This window comes from Seriola dumerili, unplaced genomic scaffold (genome assembly GCF_002260705.1).
Source record: "Seriola dumerili isolate Sdu_G_001 unplaced genomic scaffold, Sdu_1.0 BDQW01000362.1, whole genome shotgun sequence".
In the NCBI taxonomy this organism is placed as follows: domain Eukaryota; kingdom Metazoa; phylum Chordata; class Actinopteri; order Carangiformes; family Carangidae; genus Seriola; species Seriola dumerili.
The window spans coordinates 141,573-163,453 of NW_019174617.1; the positions used below are offsets into that span (position 1 = coordinate 141,573).

At 40.2% G+C, this 21,881-nt stretch overlaps 1 protein-coding gene across 1 annotated transcript in view; it reads left to right on the top strand.

Moving 5' to 3' along the window:
- Positions 1 to 21,881, top strand: part of LOC111233003 (protein Dok-7-like) — a 39,914-nt gene that overhangs the window by 215 nt on the left and 17,818 nt on the right. Inside the window, exons 3-9 of the mRNA XM_022760728.1 lie at positions 1,480 to 1,710; positions 4,966 to 5,166; positions 10,108 to 10,227; positions 15,611 to 15,709; positions 16,103 to 16,908; positions 19,460 to 19,508; positions 19,694 to 20,287. Coding sequence (XP_022616449.1) covers positions 1,480 to 1,710; positions 4,966 to 5,166; positions 10,108 to 10,227; positions 15,611 to 15,709; positions 16,103 to 16,908; positions 19,460 to 19,508; positions 19,694 to 20,287 — 2,100 coding nt within the window. The remainder of the gene's footprint in view (positions 1 to 1,479; positions 1,711 to 4,965; positions 5,167 to 10,107; positions 10,228 to 15,610; positions 15,710 to 16,102; positions 16,909 to 19,459; positions 19,509 to 19,693; positions 20,288 to 21,881) is intronic.

The window sequence follows — 21,881 nt, forward strand, 5'->3', positions numbered from 1 at the left end:
TACCGGTCAGTCTGACACATTTCACATTAGTTTCTAACTAAGCTACCATTAACCTCACGTGAAAATGTCGCGCGGTGTGTAGGTAGATTAATGATTACGCACTTCAGCTGCGCCACAATGGAGGAAGATAAGTTGAACATATCAGGTGCTGCCCTGCGTGTGTTTTCATGGACCTCCCTGGTTTGTATTGATACAGAACACGGGCCTGGTCTGTGTGTCAGAGAGACTTAGCGCTTGTGAAGTAATATTCACAAACCTGAGGGTGTCTATGAGCCTGGGACAAAACTTCAAGCTTTTGAATGTGTAGGAAAGACATGCAATGTAATGTCCATCCAGCGAGGTAACACAAAGACTTAGAAAATAAGAGCCGAATGTCTGACTGCAGGTTCTCGGCAGCATGTGCAGGTAAATTAAAGAAAGTGACTTTTTAGGTCAAATTTTGGCCTTGATTTGGGTTGTAAATGCAGGGCCACAATTCATACTGGTATCTTAAATGTGTGTTCATTTGTGTCAGTGTGGGAACTTGGAAGTTTAACAGTATTCATTCAGCTTTGAATCTGTGCTCAGATGTTCCTCAGAGGTAGTTTTGTCTTTGTGCAGCCTCACTGTTGATGTAATACATGCAGAAGTGTCATTTTGACATGGTTTTTACTGTTTTATGTGTACAAGGGTTCATGCAGGCCAGTTTTTAAATGAGCATCATTTCACACACTTATAAAATCTTACTGACCCTAATTTGACCCCATCGTCAAAGTTAATGTGCTAAAGACTGATAGTCTGAACCTCACTGTATTTTTAGATGCATCATGAATGTGCACTTAGTGAATCTGGACTTGCTATTTAGTCACATTTACTGAGGAGGCTTCAGGTTGCCTGAAATAGAGTTTCAGGTTATCTAAACCCTTGAATTTATCAATTACCCCTGGCCTGTGTGTTTTTTTTAATGAATAAGCAACTGGGCTTCAACAGAGTGATGAAGTGTATTGCATTACACTGCGCCACAGAAAAGTTTCTTTGGATATCTGGTGCTGGACGGCTTAACATGCTCCACAGGTTAGACTGAGGTTGAGGGCTGCTCCTCCTCAGATCTTTGATGTCAGTGTTATCACAGCTGCCTGTTCTCAGCCCTCAGTTATGTGTGTTAAGAGGTGTGTTCGTGTGAAGGAGAGTGATGCACAGACACACACACACACACACACACACACACACACACACACAGCCTTGTTTTGTCAGTTGACACTAATTGTTTGAAGGTGCCAAAAGACTAGAGGACACTGCAGCACCTACTGTGTGTCAGAACACATCTTATTAGTATTTGACATGGACTTTGGGAATTAATTATGGATTTCAGCTTTCTAGTTATTTTTAGGGAAGAGTTGTAAGTTTAAAGTTGTACAAAACTGTGATGTTAAATGCAGTCAAGTAATCTCTATCTTAAACTGTCTTTGTCATGTCTCATATTAACTCTGACTCCTCCAGACTGCCTCGTGCTGCTGGTTTTTAAAGACAAGTCCGAGAAAGCACAGGGCAACAAGGAGAGAGCCAGTGTCACCTTGGAGGAGATCTGCGGCCTGGAAGTGGGACAGTGGTATGAAGGTGTGGCTTTTACTCTGGTCATCCTCTGCCTGAACCAGACTGTGCTACTGGGTTTCGACAGCAGGGAGGCTCTGCAGGCGTGGGACGCCCGCCTACGATACAGCCTCGGGGAGGGTGAGAAAATCTGTTGTTGCTTTTACTCCAGTGTTTTGTTCCTCGGTTGTATCACAAAATAGCATCATATTTGACCTCACTGTGCTGTAGTTTAAGCAATTCTCAACAACCAGATGAGTTCATCCATCATGCTGGCAGGTTTCAGTGTTTTGAAATTCACCGCAGTCAAAGAAAAGTGCCCTGTCATTTGCCAAACCTGTGAAAACCACAAGCGAAAGTTTGCATCTTTGAAAGGAAAGAGATCCAAAGTTCACAAGTACAAGGGGTAACAAGTAAGTGTCACTGCGCACAGCCTGTATAAGAATGTTTTCAAATGCAGTTTAAAATGGGCTACATTACTGGTGGACCTAATGTCTTTAGGCAGTTAATCAAATTTCAACAAATTTGGAAAAAGAATTGGATTAAATTAAAAGAGCGCCAGTCAAGCTGCAAATGATTAAAAATGGTGTAGAAATTGGTGGAAATGTGGCTTTTATGTTTGTTTCATGTAACAATTTAAGGAACATAAGTCTTATTATCACTCCATACAAATCTGATGTTTTCATCTTTCAGTGTCATCATGCTGCGTGTACCTTATGATTTGTTCGCTAAGTCTGTTTCCTTTGCAATTTGGTGCATTTTGCTTTTGTCGAATCATCGACTTCTCCATCTCAGCCAAGGGTGAAAACATTTTTGATGCGTTTCCAATTTGAAAATGCGCATTAATAAAACCCACCTTTAATATATTCTGCAGCCTCTTGGCCACAGCAGCAAGACTGTGTCACCATATTGTCAGTGGGCTCTGGTCAGTTGACCTTAACAGTCCTGTCATGCACCCAAGAGCTTGATTTATGAAAGCCTTAAAGGTGATCAGCAGGATCTTGAATGTGCTTTGACACTTGACCAGCAGAAAGTGAAATTAAGGCAAGACACGGGATTAAGATGCTGCAGCACTTTGGAGAAGCATCAGTTTCTTCACTGATGATTTATTGAAGTGAGAGAACAACATTGTAGAGAAGTCCAGTCACGATGAAACAAAGGCATGAATAATTTACTGTAAGTGAAGGTGTGATAGACAAGGGGATAATTCAGAAATATTTTGAAGTCAGAAAAACAAGAGCAAGACAGTGGCTTGATATGTTGTTTAAGACTTGTACACTGATCAAAAGTAACTGCTAGGTCTCATAATGACAGAGAGTTGCATCTGCAGCCAATTATTAATCAATATTTATGTTTTTTGACTCAGCAAGATGCAGTTAGATGTTGACGTAGTTGTTTGTTTTGAGGTTATGAATGATTCTGCAGTGTTGTCTGCTTTGCAGATGCAGGCTGTGCTCAGTGCATCAGTGGGTCGACAGAAGTTTTTCTTCTGTTTGGTTTGATAGAGCCGTGCGATCAAATTGAAAATTTACAATATTGATATATTAGACATTCGGGTCACCAACTGTCCATGTGTCATCATCCTGTCACATCGTTCTGCTTTGTCTTTCTACCCAAAACAAATTTCTGACTTATTTCTGAGAAATAAGTCTTAATTTGTAGCCAAGTGCAGACACTCATTGACATGTATATAGTCTACTGTGAGGATCTATTACATGAGTTATATAATTTATAAACAAATGGGGGCTAATAATAGTGCTGGACTGTTCAGCTGGTGGCAGGAGTTCAGCTGAATTTTAAAGCAGACACTAATGACGTGTTACAAGACCTGATTGTGTGGAAGAGAACATCGTGCTTAATTTGGCATTTGTTTATGTTAAAATATCCGTGCGTGCCTGTTTTTATAGATGCACCTGTGTCTGTTCAGGCTTGCATGTGTGTTGAGAGTTAGATAAAAGTGTGTGTTGTCAGTGTGTATGTGTGTGGGTGGCCTGCTGCTTTATGCCACAGAGTGAGTGGAGTGTGTCCAAACCAGCAGAAATGTCACCTGCCAGCCTGTGCGCAGAGCTTTTGTTGCCTTCTGTGACACCATATGAATCTTTCTTAACCTGAGTGATGACGTGACGCAGCTGGCCGACATTTCCTCATCATCGCCTCCATCAATCTCACCTGGCCAAGTTTGCTCAGGGCAGTAAAAAGTCTTTTAACTGAGTGCTGCTGGGGAACTCCACATATGCTTTGAATGAAATTCCACAATCACACAGACGGAAACAAAGCACTAAAGCTTTGTCAAACTTTGTTATACTTAAGTCTAAATTCATATCCAATTAGCAACCATACACAGATGTTTATGACAGGCTTTGATTGATTGCGCTGGGCTTTAGATCTGAGCCTGTTGTGTTCATCGCTCGGCTTGCTGATTTCATCGTTTGTCTGCAGCTGTTTCTTCTTTTATGCTGAATGAAATTGAATCCATGCTGAAATAAGAGTTTTCTACGCCCTGCAAAGTGTTACTCAAGTTATTTTCAACCTGATTCTGACCGACATCAGTATAATGATGCTCACTCCAGTGCTGGGTTGACATTTTGGAAAAAAAAGCAGTCATTTGTTTTCTCACTAAGATTTGGATGACAACAACCACAAGTTGGTTAGCTTAGCATAAAAACTGGAAACACAGATAAAAAGATAGCCTGGCTCTGTCCAGATGTCAAAATATCTGCCTACCAGCGCTTCTAAAGCTCACTGAATTACATGTGGTATCATGTTTGTTTAATCTGTACAAGTACCAGTGTAGAAGGAACTTGTCACTGTTTTGTTGACACGCAACCATTGGACAGAGCCAGGCTAGCTGTTTTTCCCTGTTTCCAGTGTTTATGTTAAGCTAAGCTAAGCAGATGCTGGCTCTAGCTTCATGTTTACTGAACACACATGGAAGTGGTATCAATCTTCTCATCTAACTCCTGGCATGAAATCAAACAAACATCCCATTTGTCATAGCATCCCCAAAAAGATAGCTCACTGATCTTTCTGTGTATGCATGTTTATATTTGTATTCATGTGGATATGTGTATAAGTACATATAAAGATACATGGTTGTCCGTGCTGCGTATATGTATGTTTCCCATATGAGATGTGTATGTTGTGAAAACCAGTTTCTAAGTCATGAGTTTTTCTTGCTACATTGTCCATTTCTGTATTTTTCTTTCCTGCACACCTCATTACAGTGAATGTCAATTGTTTAAAACAAACTTTAGGTTCTTCTTGTGCTTATTGAGGCTCATCTATTAAGATGCCAGTCCCTCAACTGAAGCAGTTGTATTCAATTGTTGGATTATACTGGAAGTTCTAAGAGTTAGTCTTTTCTTTAGTGCTTTACCAGTTTCTCTGTTTGCTCAGTTCACAGATTCAGTGTTGCAGTCTTACCAGGGACCAAGTTGGAGAGCGGACCTGCGGCTCTCCATTTGTGCAACAACTTACTGGCTCTGTCGCGGGACGTCCCTCCTGTTATCATCGGCCACTGGAACCTTCCAGACCTGCGCAGATATGGACCTGTACCCAATGGATTTGTGTTTGAAGGAGGAACAAGATGTGGCTACTGTAAGTTCATTGCTCTTCATATTGTTATCTTTATCTTACATCTGGATGTGTTAGTTTGGGTTAACTGGCCATTTAGCTAATGTGTGGCTCCATAAAATTATATTTTGTGTTTGGCAGATGGTTCTTCAAAGCATCGAGATAATTGGTTGTAAGGCTGAAACAGCACAGTTGTGTCTGGGAATGAGGGGAACTAAAGGAACTGTAAAACATTTTTTAAGATTAATGAGCAATATACATTTAGTACATGGACAGGAAAATATATAATATCAAGGCTGAAATAAAAAAAATGTGAGAGAGCACAAAAATTTATTCCATACACAGTGCAAATGAAACGAATAAAATTTGATGTTAAGAAAAGGCAAACAGCGTCTCAGTACAACCACATTAATCACTGTCTTCATCTTCTCATGGCAATAATGTCTCTGCAGTGAAACCGGGTCACATCATTAGAGGCTAATAGCTCATTAAATCATGTTATGAGCCGTGTTTTCCTTATGTCTATCTCAAATAGAGCAATTAATCACTGGCTGTGATTTGAGATGATTCATTTCTGCCTTTCACTCAACAGTGTCTGTGGAGAGAGCCTCCTTCCTAGTACAATGACTGTCCCAGTACAATAATGACATGTGCAACTGTGAATTAAAAACATGCTTTACAGCCAGTCAGAGGAGGGAGAGGGATTCTGTCTTCTAAGTTTGAGTCTTTATTATTGGTAATTAAGCTGTTCTGTCTTCATTTTGCTAATGTGGTTTGTAAAAAATATAAAACTTTTTTTTCCCTTGTGGCTGCAACAGTAAATAGTCTGCAGAAACAATCTTTTGGTCCAGCAGCCCAGAGAAAATTGATCATTCCAGCTGCAGCTCATTTTACTTCAAGGCCTGTTTTTAAGTTGTCTGGATGAAACTGCAGTGCAGTAATAACTGGAGGGTTTTGATCACGCCGTTGTTGTCTGTAATGTATTGGCGATGAATAATTGATCAAGTGTGGACAAATGAATGTGATTCATGAAGGGACCAACCAAGAACACAAAGCTATTCAGGAGGCTCTGTCACATTCTGGATACATGTTTGTGGGATTATATTTATAATAGTCATAGTTTAAATCCTTTGGTGCGCCTTTAGAGAAGCTGTTAACCATAATAAATGTAGCTCCTTTTGATTTTAGTTCATTCCTCAGTGTATTTGATGGATTTAAATCATCATGCCGTCCCGGATGTTTCGGGGCTGATTCCTTCATGCAACGCTTCCCACTTCCAACTGGCATCTCTCAGCACGGAAAACATCAGTGTCAGCGTTAGGATTAGTGGGTTGAACTGAGTCACTGGATGCGTTTCCCTCTCTATCTGCTCATACATCTGGCCTCCCTCAGGCGGACACATTAAGAAAGATGCTCAATGGAGTTTTATGACACAAAGAGAAAAGAGCCTTCACATGTGTTTTATCGCTGCCAGAAGGGTGAGATGTGCAGATGTCGTCTTGAGCGGATTGTAGGATCTTCAATAGGTTCTTGTTTAACTGCCTCGTATCTGAAAAGTGTGTGATTGTAACATTTATAGGGCAGCTAATGGCCTGTAACTTACTCCTTCTGCTCCAGCTGTTGTTTAATTTTGTTGCACCGGAATACTGGTTTTCAGTTTTTCACATTAGTCTTCAATTCAGAGTTGAGGAAGTGTTTGGTGGCTAATGGAAGAGCCATTTGGAGTTTCCTGCTTTCATTTCCCAGCTTTGCCTTGCTTCACCATATGGCCAAAAGTATCTGGAGACCCAGTCACTTTTGTCCAGGGCTGTTTTTCATGGTTCCACTAAGTTTCAATGAGGGGGAGATCTTAAATGCTACAGTCTACAGTGATAATTTAGACGAGTGTCTCCCAAACTTTTTTTTGTTCAAAATGCCCCTAGAGCCTTATCAGATGAGTAAAGACTGTCATGGCAACATATTAATGTCCATGGTTATGGAAAAATGAGATTCAAAAGTCACATATGGATGTGGTATTTGGGCGTCCACATACTTTCGGCCATGTGTAGTGTGAGTCCAACTATTACTTATAAAATTTGAATAGTGGGCTCTTACTGTTGATATGATTTGTGTGGCCTAGTATTGTAGAGAATATGATGTAAAAGGCAGTAAAGTTTTTCACCTGTTCTCATTTGTTGGTCGTCTTTTGTCCTCTGACTTGGTGAAAAGTAAAACAGCTGCTTCATGGCAAAAAGAAACCTGCTGGAGGAAATAATTCAGTCTGTGCAGGATCATCCCTGCTACGCCCAAAATTCACCATCATGTCACTGCACAGAAGCTGTTTTTGAGGAATATGAGTTATTTCTGAGCTCAGATATAACACTCATAAGCTGTGTGTGTGCGTCGCTGCGATAAGGTAAACCACAGCTGGGAATAGGCACGAAACCATTAAAGAGATGAGTGTATGTCAACACCTGGAGGGGGCCGACACCGACTCGAAGGGAACACCAGAGACATCAGAGCGTTTCGGACACGCGATGGAAACATGACACTTGAGAATGTGATTTGTGATTTATTTAGCTCCATTAACTCTTCAGCAGTGACACCCACGTAATGTGAAGAAGGTCAGACATCACTAGTTAGTTTCATATTAAAAAAAAAAGGCAAATTTGAAAGGAAATTAGTGAATGCTAAGGTGCATTCAAATGTTTGTGTGTTGAAGGGCGTGCATTCCTGCGACATGTAATCTCCCAGCACAGTTTATCCAAAGCAGAAGGAGAGGTGGTGTAACGATGTTGGACCGTCCGACCTTTTGTCCACGTCCTGCTTGATAGTTCACCTCAGTGTTTATAGTTTTTCAGCAGGAAATGCTGGATTTATGTGTATATAATGTGTACGTACGGTTCTATAAAACTAGATGGATTAGATAAATCGCTTAGTCGATCAATAGAAAATTAAAACCATTATGATAATCAGTTTAGTAGTTTTTAAGCAAAAATAGCAAACATTTGATGCTTTCATGTTCTCAGTTGTAGCCCTGTATAAAACACTTGATATTGGTGCTAAATTGATCAGACGGATGATTGACAGAAAAATGATCAACAAGTTGAAAAATCAGTGAAGCAGATGCTTTTAATAATCCCAATAAAACAAAGACCACATAGTTAGGAAAATGGAATAATAAAAAGATACATAACTAAAATTTTAACGAGAAACTGAACAAACTCTAGAAAACTAGAATATAAGACTAGATCATTGAATAGCCATTCAAGTGAAAATGCCAAACATTTCCTAGTCTAAAGATCTGACACTAGGCAGAATGCAGTTGTTTACAGGTCCCACAACAGTTTTCAACTACGTCCTCAATCTCACACATGAACCATACGCCGTCCAGCCATATACTAGGTTTTTTTAATTGTGACAAAGCCACAGAGAATTATTTTTTTCCTGCTCATTGTTTTGGGTTTTGGGCCCTCACCATTAGTGTTTTGGTTCACTCCCACTGACTCATTCATCATCCTTGTTTGCAGTCACAACAGGCAGCTGTCTTAGGTGATGGAGCTTTAAAAAACCTGCTGCACGCTCCCTGTCCAGCCTAAATGGCCGACAAAGTTAGTGACTACCTGGTGAAAATATCATTTAGCGGCTCTGAGAGAAGCTGCCACTGGTTTTATAGACGTCTCTGAGCTTGTCTCACATGTGAAGAGAAAGAATAGTACAAGTTTGTTGTGACAACAAAACTATCCCTTTTAATGTTTGTGTACTTGGATGACTTTGCTGCTGTAAAAATAAAGGCCAGCCTTTTCCCTCAGAGCCTGTAAAGATTCAAGCTAATTTACACTTAGTGAACACGATTTAATAAGTGTTGCTACTTTGTACGGATGCTGTGTTTTTATCACTTTTTAGAGGAGAGACCAGAAGGGGCCACTTGAATTGTTTTGTTTCTACACAGAATCTTCTTCATGTTGTAAACTCGACAAGCTCTGCCACCTATTCTTTGTTGTTTTATACTGTAGCCATTGGCAGTACACCTCATGTTCACTCACCTGCTATCAAAAGCTCGATGTCTGTAGATGTGTATCCTCACAAAAAGAAAAGGTATGAAGTTAGAGCGTCTGATTCTGACCTGAGTTGTTCTTGTGCCACAGATACATCTCTGATCTTAATAAGATCCATATCATAAGAATGCTAAGCAGGCAATACATCTTCCGTTCCAACTAGTGCAGACACCTGCACAGACTCTGCTTGCTGACCTTTGACCCCCCTCACGGCCAGGGGGGTGTTGGGAATGTGATTGAGACCAGCCTTGACATGGGTGGTCTCAGGAACAAGGCGACACAACGACCCTTTATTGGTGACACCTTGTAATGGACAGCCAGTTGCATTGTCAGAGGGGGAGGTCAAGAGACCTCTGGAGAGCATGACCTCTGACCTCTGCATCATTATATCCTCCTTGATGACAGTCTACATCAATACGATAGATGAAATAGGAGCCATAAAAAGGAAATTAGATTGTTTTAGACTTTATGAAATGTTTAACAGCAACCATGACCAGGGCAGGGTATCGAACCTCATTATGAATGACAAAAAGTTAGCAATAAATGCTGTTTTGCCATTTTTAGACTGTATTTTATTTAGGCACAGTTTTTGTTGGCTGCTTTTGTTAAATTAAAAAAAGTATTGGTTTGGAAGCAATGATTAGATGATAGACAGAAAATCACTTGGGCTTTAGAAATTGCACTGAACATTTTTCACTATTTTTAGTCATTTAAAGAGCAAACAAAGAATGATGAAAATAATCTTTTGTTGAAGCCCTACCAGATATCATCCATATCGACACTATTATTGAAGAACTTGAAATGATATCTACCCAATCTTGTGATAACTTGAATAAAATTTTTACCAATTACAGTCTATTTGGCCTGGCAGTTTACATTTCAGTGCTGCAAAAAGTAACATGACACTAATACAGTCTGCTTTCTACAGGGGCCGGTGTTTTTCTGCTCGCATCTGCTGAGAGCGAGCAGATCAGCTTTCTATTCGACTGCATCGTCAGGGGCATCTCCCCCACCAGAGGCCCCTTTGGACTGCGGCCAGTTTTGCCAGGTCAGTACCAGAGGTGTTTAATGCTGCTTAGCTGGATAGGACTGGAAAACCAACTGCGTGTCAGAGATCTACGCAGACAGGGAGAGTTTAGTTGTAAGAGCTATTGTTCAGAGAGAGAAGGTGGAACTCCAGGTGATGCCTATTTGGATAATGAGTAGCCGCACTGTTGCCAAGGAATATGAGCAAACACTTAAGTCAACACTTGCCATGATAATTGTAGCAAACCCTGCATGGCTGCCCTCCTGTGCTTCCAGGGATTTATCTTAGCTGTGAGGTGCGCTGCCTTCCTGGAATCCAGCCATTTTTGGCAGAATGAGTCAGAGGATTGCTCTGTGGATGGATATGCTTTGATGTGTCTAAATTATGACTGACAGTTGTTTTTTTTATGTAATTGGGTAATCCTCTGAAGCAATTTATAATTTTAACCCCTGATTTAAGTGTACTGTGGTGAATGTAAAGCTTAGGGTCACCTTAAACATCAGTAAGAGGATAACTACTGTACTCGCTGTACTGCTGTGATTATGGCATTATTCAGTTGTCGCCTATGTATAGTTCAGTGTGTCGTGCTACTGCTGGGAGAGCTGGAGGATGGGCCGCGTTCCAAATTTTTTTTTACTATTGTTACAGCAGGGTCGTCTGGCAGGATTTCAACTAGTCAAAGAGGACAAGTACAGTAGTTCAGTTATAGAGCTAATATGTGAACATCATGATCTCCATTTGCTAATATTTGAAAACCAAAGGGCAGTAAGTTTTCCAGAATCAATAGGGTAGAATATTTTAATGAGTGAGTCTGTAACAAAAACAGTGAGGTTTATTTGTATGACGAGCACCAAGCTCTGGCCTGTCCACCCTCAGCTTTTCTGCTCTCCTGTTCTGCTGCCACCAATTGTGCAAACTTGACAGAACCTGGTTATTTTCTTGGCAAAAAAAAAAAAAGTTTTACTTTTCAGTGCACGACTTGCTTTAAAAGAACATTACAATTGTTTAATTTCAGTGCTGAAATGGATTAAAGAAAATCAATCCCCTTCCATTTATAATAATTTCTCAATGCCAAACTCTTTCTGGCTCCAGCTTCTCAATTGTGAGGATGTTCTGCTTTTCTTTATTGTTTGTGATAGTAAACAGGATAAAAACAGAACATTGTGACATTGACATTGTCAATATACTTAGACAATTATAGACACAAGAAAATGTCAATGTCGGCTCTAGGAAATTGGAAATTGTTTTCTGACAGTTCATGTACTACATAATTAATTAAGAAAAACAATCAGCAAATGAATTAATAAATATCAATCAAATACTCTTAACTCTTAAATTTAAAGCTGCTCTAATCAATATTTTTATATTACAAAACAAATGAGTAGGTGTAGGTAGGTGTATCATAGGTATCGAACATAGTGATGAACCTTCAGAGAATTAGCTCCCAGCTCTGCAGCTCCCTTCAGTGCTGCAAGGTTTTTAGCATCTTTCAGCTCTTTGTTTTGGTTTTATCAGCTGTAACTTAAATGTCTTGGTTCAGTGTTGCCAGTCGCTAGCCGCCAGTGGTTAAAAAGCGAGATACAACTGATGGACACAAACACAATCCTAAATGAAAGCTAATGTACCACAATGTCTGTAGGATACAAAAGGCAACAGTTTGCTAATATAATAGTCAAAACAACTTTCTAAGGTGATAATATGTCAATGTGGTTTGCTCCCACTGTTCCCCAAGGGGCAAAAAAATCAGTTATTGCATCTTTAAACTTCAAACGAACTATAAATTGTATCTTGGCATTTGAAAAAAGGAACAGAGGAACAATATGAGTCGTTATGCAATATGAGCCCATCCCATGTACCTGTGTCTTCAAACTCTGGAATGATTTCAGATACAAAGAATTGTTCAAGAAAAACACTCTCATCCCTGTATCTTCTCCCTCTCCTGTATCTGTTATTATGATAAAACATTTGGGTGCTACATCTAATATTACTAAAGCCGTTAAACATTATCTGCTCTCCCGCTGTCTACTTTAACACCTCTGATTTTCCACACGAGCAGTTTCAAACATTTTTCTCACCCAGTCTGTAACTTAACAGAAAATGTGAGGCGGGCAGCTGTGGGGGGTTCGTACATATTCTGGTTTTCACACATCTTGCCGCCTTGACCGCAGGTTGAGCTCATACTCCTATTATTGTTGCACGTAGTAGAATAAATAGCAGGGAGGATGTTGCATGGAGAGTGAGGGGTCAAAGTCACAGTTCACACAAGCAGAGCAGCCAAAGCCTCCTAATCACTCCGGGCATGTATGTAACCTCATCCACAGGATTCCACTGCTGCCTCCCCCACTTCATTGCATTCTCGGACACCAACCACTCCACTCTCCCCTCCTATTTCTCTCATCTTGTACTGTCTTACTTCTTTCTGCAGCTCTCAATTGTGTCTCTGGTTCTCACTCGCAGTTCACCTCAGTCTGTGTCTCTTTCCTACAGACTAAATTTCTGCCTCTCTGGTTGTCACTCTTTTGATTGGTTGCTGTTTGTTTCCCAGGCTTAGTTATCTGTTGGTTATCCTCGCGTGCTGTAGTGTTTCCACCTCTCTCTGCTCTCTCTTTAGACAGGATACAAATTTTTTCCCATGGAGCCCATTTAATCACTAAATTGTTTGTCTTGAAATGTGGGAAAAGAATTTATGGTTTAAAGGTTTAAACTAAGATTTGACATTTATAAACTAAGATTTTATGATTGGTTAGTGGTTATTGTTTCCAGGAACTCTCTGTTGTCCCGTAAGTGCCATCAGTTTCAGTTTATTTAGTTTTGATTCCTTATCTCATAACTGTAGCATAACATGTTTGAAGCCTGTTTACAGCTCAGTGCCATTGGTGCCAGCTACTAGAGCCAAAGAATCCTAAATTGGTCGAAGGGGAGGGGGTGGGTTAGAGGAGATTAGGTGGGATGAGCAAGCCGCAAAAATACAGCTGAGTGTGATAGGCTACGACACCTGTCAGTTAAGCAGGTGTTGCCCAAGATACATGCCTTTTTGGTCTCTTTGGCTGCGCAGCATTTGGTCAAGCTGGCATGCTGCTTGTTGCACATTGCAGTAGCAGCGAAATCTGTTTAAATGGAGTGCAGGTGGCAAATGAGGCAGCAGGTATGATGGTGAATCTCCATCAGCTGATAATTAAGCAGCCCCAGGTGGTGGAGATGCTGCGGTAAACTTTCATTTTGTTTATCACAGCTTTTAAGTGCCGACTGAGGCAGTACAAAACCTTCTATTTCCTTCTGTCTGGATGCAGCCATGACAAACCATGTTTAATTTGTTTTTACAATGTCGCTGCTACACTTCTATTCAAGTGCCACACACAGCCTTCAATTCTCGAAACCTCCAAAACACAAAAGCAGTGCAGAAGTACCATCAATGAAAATGTTTTCACTTTTTTTGTCATATTAAGAAGAAATGTTTTTGTTTTTATCATTACACAAAAAAATCGAGTTATAATGTGTACAAAGTGTGATCATCACAAATATGAAGCATTTATTTTTACAATTAAATGTTGGTACATGTAAATGTAAGATTCAAACTACCCAATCACCAAGTCTGACGGTGGGTTTACCTCGTACCTGCAGTAAGTAGGTCAGATGTATTACTTGCATCTGTTTTGAGGTTCAGCAGGGAGCCTGAATCTGTGCATCCTGATCTTTGTATTCCTGATCTTTTCAGTTCAACGGTGGTAAATTTAATTGGTTGGACATGATTTGTAAAGACACACACTTGTCTGTACTGTCTCACAGCTGACAATGCATATGACAGCAAAAACTAAGCCAGGGGGTTGAAGGAACTGCCCGCAGAGCTCAGAGACAGGATTGCGTTGAGGCACAGATCTGGGGAAGGATACAAACAAATTTTTGCTGCATTAAAGGTCCCAAAGAAGAAGAAGGACAACCAGGACTCTACCTAGAGCTGGCTGCCAAACTGAGCAATCGGGGGAGAAGGGCCTTGGTAACCGAGGTTACCAAGACCCTGATGGTCACTCTGGCTGAGCTCTGGGCTTTATGGCAGATGGAAACCTCTCCTCAGTAACAGACACATGAATGCCACTTGGAGTTTGGAACAAAAAAAAAAACAGACCTAAATTACTCTCAGACTGTGAGAAACAAGATTCTCTGCTCTGATGAAACCAAGATTGAACTGTGTGGCCTCAATTCGTCATGTGTGGAAGAATCCAGACATGACGCATCTCCACACAGGATCTCTGGAGCTTCGTCAGAGATCCCCAGATCTGTGCCGCGACACAATCATGTCTCAACAGCAAAAAGGCAGTTCCTTCGACTTCAATAAAATTCTTCATCCTTTCCATTTTTTCACTACCAGACCCAGTAAATCAAACTCGCCTTCAGTGCTGTTCTTTGCTCTTTCTCTCTGTAAAAACTGATGCTACAGCTGCATCTACGCTAACCTCTTTTATTGATGCCATTGTTATTAATGAACAGTCTTGTCTCGCTGTCATCACATCGCTGCAAGTGGTTCCTCCCATATAAGACGCTGATTGGTCTGAAGCTCTGTGGTACAACCACAAGCAAACAGCCTGGAGCCTGACAAGATGCATTCTAGCTTGTGAGAAATCCAGCTGCCTCTTAAGGTTAAATACTTTCTGAAGGCACTGTACATGAGACAAAGGACACCAGTGACAAGACTCACTGAAGTCATCCAACAGTTTGTCCCAGTGTATTATCTTTTTTGATTTGAGGACACTTTGTACACTGTAAGTCAATACTCCTACTACCATTTAGAGTTTGGTACATTTATCACATTAATATTTCAGGCTCTGATAGATGTAAAAAATTGATCCAGTGTCAAGGTTGACCTTGGTGGTCCAAGGTACATTAGATCCTTGCACAGCACCAACAATCTTTAGCCGCCAGCAGCAGAGCGCGTACCAACAGAGCCATGTGGCAGCGCTATTAATAAACCCTGTAGTGTTACACAAATGCTGCAAGGTGTTCCCCTGTGTGACCCTTTTCTCTGCCCGTCCAGTGTTCTGTCTGTTACACTAACAGACCACAGAACGGTGCACAACACTGCTGCCAAAGTGTTTGTTGTTTTGTTTTTATTCTTGTCACTGGGAATTTGTTTTCATGATGCCAGATGAAGATGAGTGAGACCCTCGTGGTTGAAAATGTTCCTTTTTGTTTCTCTGGAGTATCTGAATGTGTTATCACAGCTGTGTCACAGCAGTACAAAATGCTCAGCTGCGTCACATTTGATCCCATATCTCACTGACAGTAGCAAGACTCACAAAACTTACCTCATCACTCGTTAATTTGATGATTCACGGCCTCTGAAGGAGGCGATTTTTTTCTACAATATGAGCTGTGGGTGAACTTATGTTTCGGATGTTCTCTCTGACAGATCCCAGCGCCAGTCAGACCAATTCAGAGGAGAAGTTAAACCATGAGGCTCAGGAGCTGGAGAAACGACTGAGCATGCTCTCTCACAGGAGCAGCACAGGTAGAAAATGTTACTGAAATTCTGTGTGCTGAAATTCAAAGAAGAAAAACTGCACCTAAAAGTTTCCCCATTTTACTCACCTTCCTGCTCCAAATGTGTATCTTTCATTAAATAATGATCTCAAAGCACATATAATCATTCTCTCACTGCTGTGAACCTTCTGCCCCAAAGAGTACAAATGATGAATTGGCTTTTAATAATGTTGTACTTAGATTTAAATTAAGTTTGCAGATTTGACATTATTCACACAGTTGATATATTGTTCCTATTATGTGGTGAATACCAGGGAGAGAGGTGGCCGAGGAAAAACAAGCCTAATAACATTATGAAGCGTTAATATGCGTTATTGATGAATGCAGTGTTTTTTGTTGATGAAATTTTATTTTTTGGCAGCGTCGTCCACGTACTGCCCGTCTGCCGGAGGAGACGACCGCAGCATATCCGGTTCTTCTGACACCTCAGACACCAGCCAATCGGACTGCAGTATTGGCAGCCGGCTGGCCATTTGGACCGAACCGGCCTCAGCTCCGTCTGAAAATGTCGGTCATGTGGCTGCTAAAGTGGCACTACAGAGCATCGAAAAGCTCTCAGTCAGCCAGGGAGCTGGAAGTCGGCCTGCGGCCAAGCCCCCCCGTCAACTTCAGGAAATTGGACGTCAGAGTTCATCTGACAGCGGCATTGCCACCGGCAGCCATTCCTCCTACTCTGGGAGTTTCTCCTCCTACACAGGCAGCCTGGATATCACCACTGGGGAAGACTTTGGGTCTGTTTTTAGCTTGCCTCCCCACTTGGCTCAAGACCTGAGCCCTTGTACTTGCCCCACTGTTTCTGGACATGAGTACCAGGTGCCAACATCACTTAGGTATCTCTATGACTCTCCTAAGAGTCTTTTACTAGAGGGAAATGTGGGTGCCAAAGACAATGAACCCCCCACACCAACTAAGGACACATCTGCGCTGCCAGGTCTCACAATAGAGTCAGCAAAGGGGGATAAGAGCAGTGTCACGACTTGTGAGGTTCACTCAGAAAATACTGAAAGACAATCATTGAGTGAACACTCTCAGAGCCCTGCAGAGGAGAGTAAAAAAAACAAGGTGGTGCCCTCCAGTGAACATCCTGACCCCTGTCACATCTGCAGCTCCCTCACATCTGTCTCCAAAACCATTGTAACCATCTGCTCAGTGTGTGGTGGATTTAAGGTGAGTAGGAACATATTTTTGAGTGTTTGGACCAAGTTGCTTTTTATTTATATCTATATATATATGTATATGTACTTTTTTGTGTGTCTTTTTTCCCTCTTTTTTCCCCTTGGGTTAAGCGTAGTTCTATCGTTTAATCTTAAAACGTAGATGAAATGGCATCTCTCTCGGTCAGACGGTCTCCCTAACACTCTCTGTTGCATAACCCGCTGTCGTGCAGTAGCAGCTTGTGTGAGCAGGCCTTATCATCACTCTATCATCTGTTCTGTGGCTCGCTGTCAATATGACCTTTGTGGTGCAGGCTGACGGTGATGCCGCTTTGCATTTGGTGTCAAAACAGCGAACAGTCCCACGACCCATCTGTCTAACAAGTTATCATTTCAGCATCCAATTGAAGTTGACACTGTCATTGTATCCAGCAGATCTGGACCTTGCGAGTTGTGAGTGACTTGCAGTTTTCTCTTTTTAAAACTTTAATGTATATTGCGTAACTTAATGCAGCTGAGATATGGGAGCGTTCTTGTTTTTATGAGAGTTGCGTGTAAACTCTAAATTGAATGCCATCCAGGTTTAATTGTTGTTTTTATAAACAAGCTGCCAAATGAGACTGTGATTTGTTGCTTTTCTGGCGAAAGTCTGAGTCAGTCTGAGCTTTGAGGTTTAGTCGTCTTGTTCTTTTAGGTGATGGTGATTTTCTCCTTGGCTTCATGATCTCAGAGTTGGAATATTTTCTGGTTTTCTTCATCTTCTATAATTTTGAACTCAATATCTTCGGGATTTGGATTGTTGTTCAAACAATACAAGAGATTTGAAGACATACATTTTGAACTCTTGGAACGTGTGGTGAGCATTTTTTTTTTTTTTTTTACAATTTTCTGGCCATTTTTAGACAATAATTAATCAGCAGATTAATTGATAATGAAAATAGTTTCAGCCTTAATCCAGATTAATATCATAGAAATTGAATCAAATATTCACATTTCCAGTTGGAACCTGAGATTTTGCTTAAAAAATTATTTCAGTGATTGGTCTCATTTTTAAATTATTAATCAGTTAATCAGCTGTACTCTTGCTTTCATTATCTAATCTTGATAAGTTTGTATAAGTGACAAATATAGTGAAAGATATGTTAGATTTTAGTGTAAACCTATTGTATCCTGCCCGGCTGTGGTATGTAGCGTTATATCATTTTTCATGAAATGTCTTTTTACTGATGAATTACAGTAAAAATCTTGCATTTGTAGGACAATAACTCTTAAATATTGATGATATAATTTAAATTTCTTTGCCAAACTCTACCACTTGAACAGCCAGGTTTATTCATGTCAGTCAGTGAAGCTGAATACTCACAGCTCCACCTGCTGGTAGTGCATTTAGTCAAGAATGCAAATTACATTTGATTAACTTTTCATGTGTTTCTGGATAAAGTATGTGTCCTGTTTGTTCCCTTCAGTCAGAATTCAGTGAGCTAAATTAAACATGAGTTATTGGCCAGAAGGTGATGGATCAGGTATGAGCAGTGTGGGAGGGCATTTATCACCCTTAGCCTCAGCAACACAATCCAGCCCTGTAGTGTTTATTGGCTCACAGTTAAAGGGCTAGTTCAAAACAAAAGAGCATTATTCCATGAGTAAATACATGTAATTTCACATCTTGGAATATATTTATAAATGCATGAAGATCATTTCATCATAATTAATAATGATTAATATAGTCGCTGTCACACAGTTGTCATCAGACTCAATCCGAGGAACAAAAATCAAAGTGAAACACTTGAATGATCTTTGTGATGGATGTCGTATATCATGTCATATTTCGGTCGTGCACATGACATTTAGAGCACTCGCAGTCATGACGTCTCACATAATTTGAAACATTTGGAAATATATAAAACTAAACTGTCCAATGTGGTGAGCTGGCAATAATCTATATTTTTATTGTAAACAAAGTCCAGAAGCAGCAATGAATGTTCATGTTATTCCTCTGTGTCATAGAGCTCCACAGTTGTTCATAAAGTATTAAAAACACATCAGTGAGCCACAAAGCTGTACTGGGTGGCATGTTCCTTCATTACGCTGAACATTGGCACTGCCGTTTACTTCCCACTTCTTTTGTTTTGCTGTTGTAAATTCTTGAATCTGCAGCCCAACAAATACACAATTTTATTCCTGTTTTTGTAACCTTTGCTCAAAGTTAGTTTAGTATCCTTTTCTAAAAGTGAAGCTATATATTTACAACCCATTTATAAAGATTTACATCTTCAGAGGAACCTGTTGGCTTGTGGCCGAGAGTTTAAAAAAAAAAAATACTGAGAGATTAAAACATTGTTGGTGTGTGTCTTTTCATGGGATTGTTTAAAAAACATATATATATGTATATATATATATATATATACACACAGATCATTGCCAACCTTTTCCTTTTTAAGTGCCTCATATATAAACACCAAGCTCAGATGTTTTCTTACAGTTCATATTTCACACAAAAACCGTCAATTTAAGACAGTTTGCATAAGGAATCTAATTAGTATATTTCCTTTATCATTTCACAGGGGACACCGTGCATTGCTGCAAGTGGTTCAGTGATAGCTGCCGTACCAGGTAAGTGTAAATCAGCTGAAATATTGTGTGTACACTGCATGCATTTCCTTTGGCATGCAGATTTGATGCACGTTTGGGACGAAGCACTGATGTAGCAGCCACAGCTCGCTGACTTGATTTGGGACAGAAATCAAAGTGTGTTGAAGGGTTTTTGCCTCCAGAACATCATATTTTCAATTCAGCAGATCAAAGCGTTGACAAATCACCATGCAGACCCGGCACTGCCATTGAATACAGTATTGCGGTGAAGAAAATTCTGGAGAAATCCGGGGCCTCTCCTGGCTCTGGAAGCATCCTCGGGATGAGTGAGGATTCGCTGCTGCCAAAAAGAGGAAGAGAGAAATTAGCCAGTCTCTTAGCTGATCTGCTCGGCTTTCCAAGTGCAGATAGGCAGCCAGAGGCAAAGCCAAACGGACTTAACTTGTATGAGTCAATGAGCCCTGCTTTTGGAAATGAGCTCAACTCTGCACCGACTGGCACCTGTGTACCATTACAAGATTCACAGCAAGACAGAAGAGCTGTCATTTATGAAAATTGTTTGAAGTGTCAAAGAGACCACTGCCAGCCTCCTCCCCGGGTCGTACCTGCTGAAATGATCCGCAACAGGAACATTTACTCTTTGCAAACCTTTCCATCCGGGCTGAACCTCAAGAAAAGCCAAGGACATGAAGTAGCTGTTAATGAAGAGCTGCTCTATCAAGCTCACAGTGATGGATCACACGGCGTGGACGGGCAGTGTCAGTATGAGGAGATGAATGGTTGCTCAGTGACCAGTGAAGGTAAGAGGCCTCTTCACCAGTTTCCTCTTCAACTTATGTGATTCCTTTGGTGTCCTTTTCCTGCTCTGTCCTTTTGAAATGGGTCTTTTTGATTCTGTCCTTCTTCCTCTTTGTCATCAATAAAAAAACACACTTTCCTCTTGGCTTCTTTTATTTTATCAACTGCTTGTTTTCTCTTCACACTCTGTGATGTTTGTTTTTGCTGTTGCTAGTACAGCTGAGCTCTTTGAGGTCTCTGAAAACTAGAGGGAATTGAAGTTACTGCAAACTTTGTTAAAATCTGAAATTAAGTACCGGCTGATGGTGCATTTTTAAGGATGACAAACTTTGCTACCACTTTCTAACAAGGCCCGTTATAAAGGATTTTCCAAGTTGTAACTGATGGTTTAATAAAGCTTTTTAGATTATAAATTACAAGCCAATAGGGACGACTTTTGGGTTGCGAGGTTGTTAAAAGTCCCTCTGATTGATTGGACCATATGAGCCGTCACCTTCTGGAGCAGGGCTGCAGAGGATCCCTCCCAAAATCTATTTATTTACAATTTATTAAGCATTTATTATTGGATTATTATCATTTAAAACACCATTATTACTGAATAATTCTCACAACCAAAGTTGTTCTTACTAATGGTTTATCTAGCATTGGTAAATGATTATTAACTGTTATTAAAGTGAGAAATTACAGCATTTAATTCTCTTTAAAGGTTGCTTTATTTCAAAATGTTACTGAAAAATTACTGAAAATAATGATACATATTGGGTAAATTTTATTTTCTAAAAAAGACGATTGGTAAAAGTTTAGATAAATGCACTGGAGTTATGAGTGTGCTGCTTTCCATGCACATATTTATATGGATCCCTTTTAAGACTGGCTGCTTAAAAAAATTATATATCTGGCAATATCAGACCGATAAATACGCCAGGTTAGTATACTGGCCATCATTAGCTTAGTGCAGAGGTATCACTATATACACTGGCTGATAAGCAACAAGAAATTGCACTAAGGACATAAAATGTCGTCACAAATATATATTTGAAGCAATGTCACGACTGCCTAGATTTTAAGAGTCTGTAAAAGTCCAACTCAGTTCACAGTTCCTTTTTTAAAAAAAAAAAAAAAAAAAAAAGATTCTTATTAAGTTCATCATGAGTTTATATACAAAAAATTGACATATCTTTTTTATACTGTCAGTAATCTGTTATTGACCTGAAAAATCCACCATCAGTTGGGCTGTTACGTTAATGCCACTATATGTGTTATAAGATAACTGTCAGATTATATCGTCAATGCTGATGTTGCAGTTAGAATTTAACATGAAAGCTTTCTGGATAATAAAACTGAAAGTATCAGTGACAACAATAGTTACAGTTTAGTATTTATATCAGGTTTTGCACTTCACTGTCCGCAGCATGTCGAGTTTCTTTACCAGCATGCAAACTTTGATGTCTTGGACATTAGCCGTGTTTAATACATCCCCTATTCCCAACACCATGCAGCAGACGGATGCTATTTCCCCATGTGTAATAGTATGTGGTTTTGTGAGATGACAAATCATTCCACTGTTACTTGTTCCCATCCCTGGATCTGCAGGAA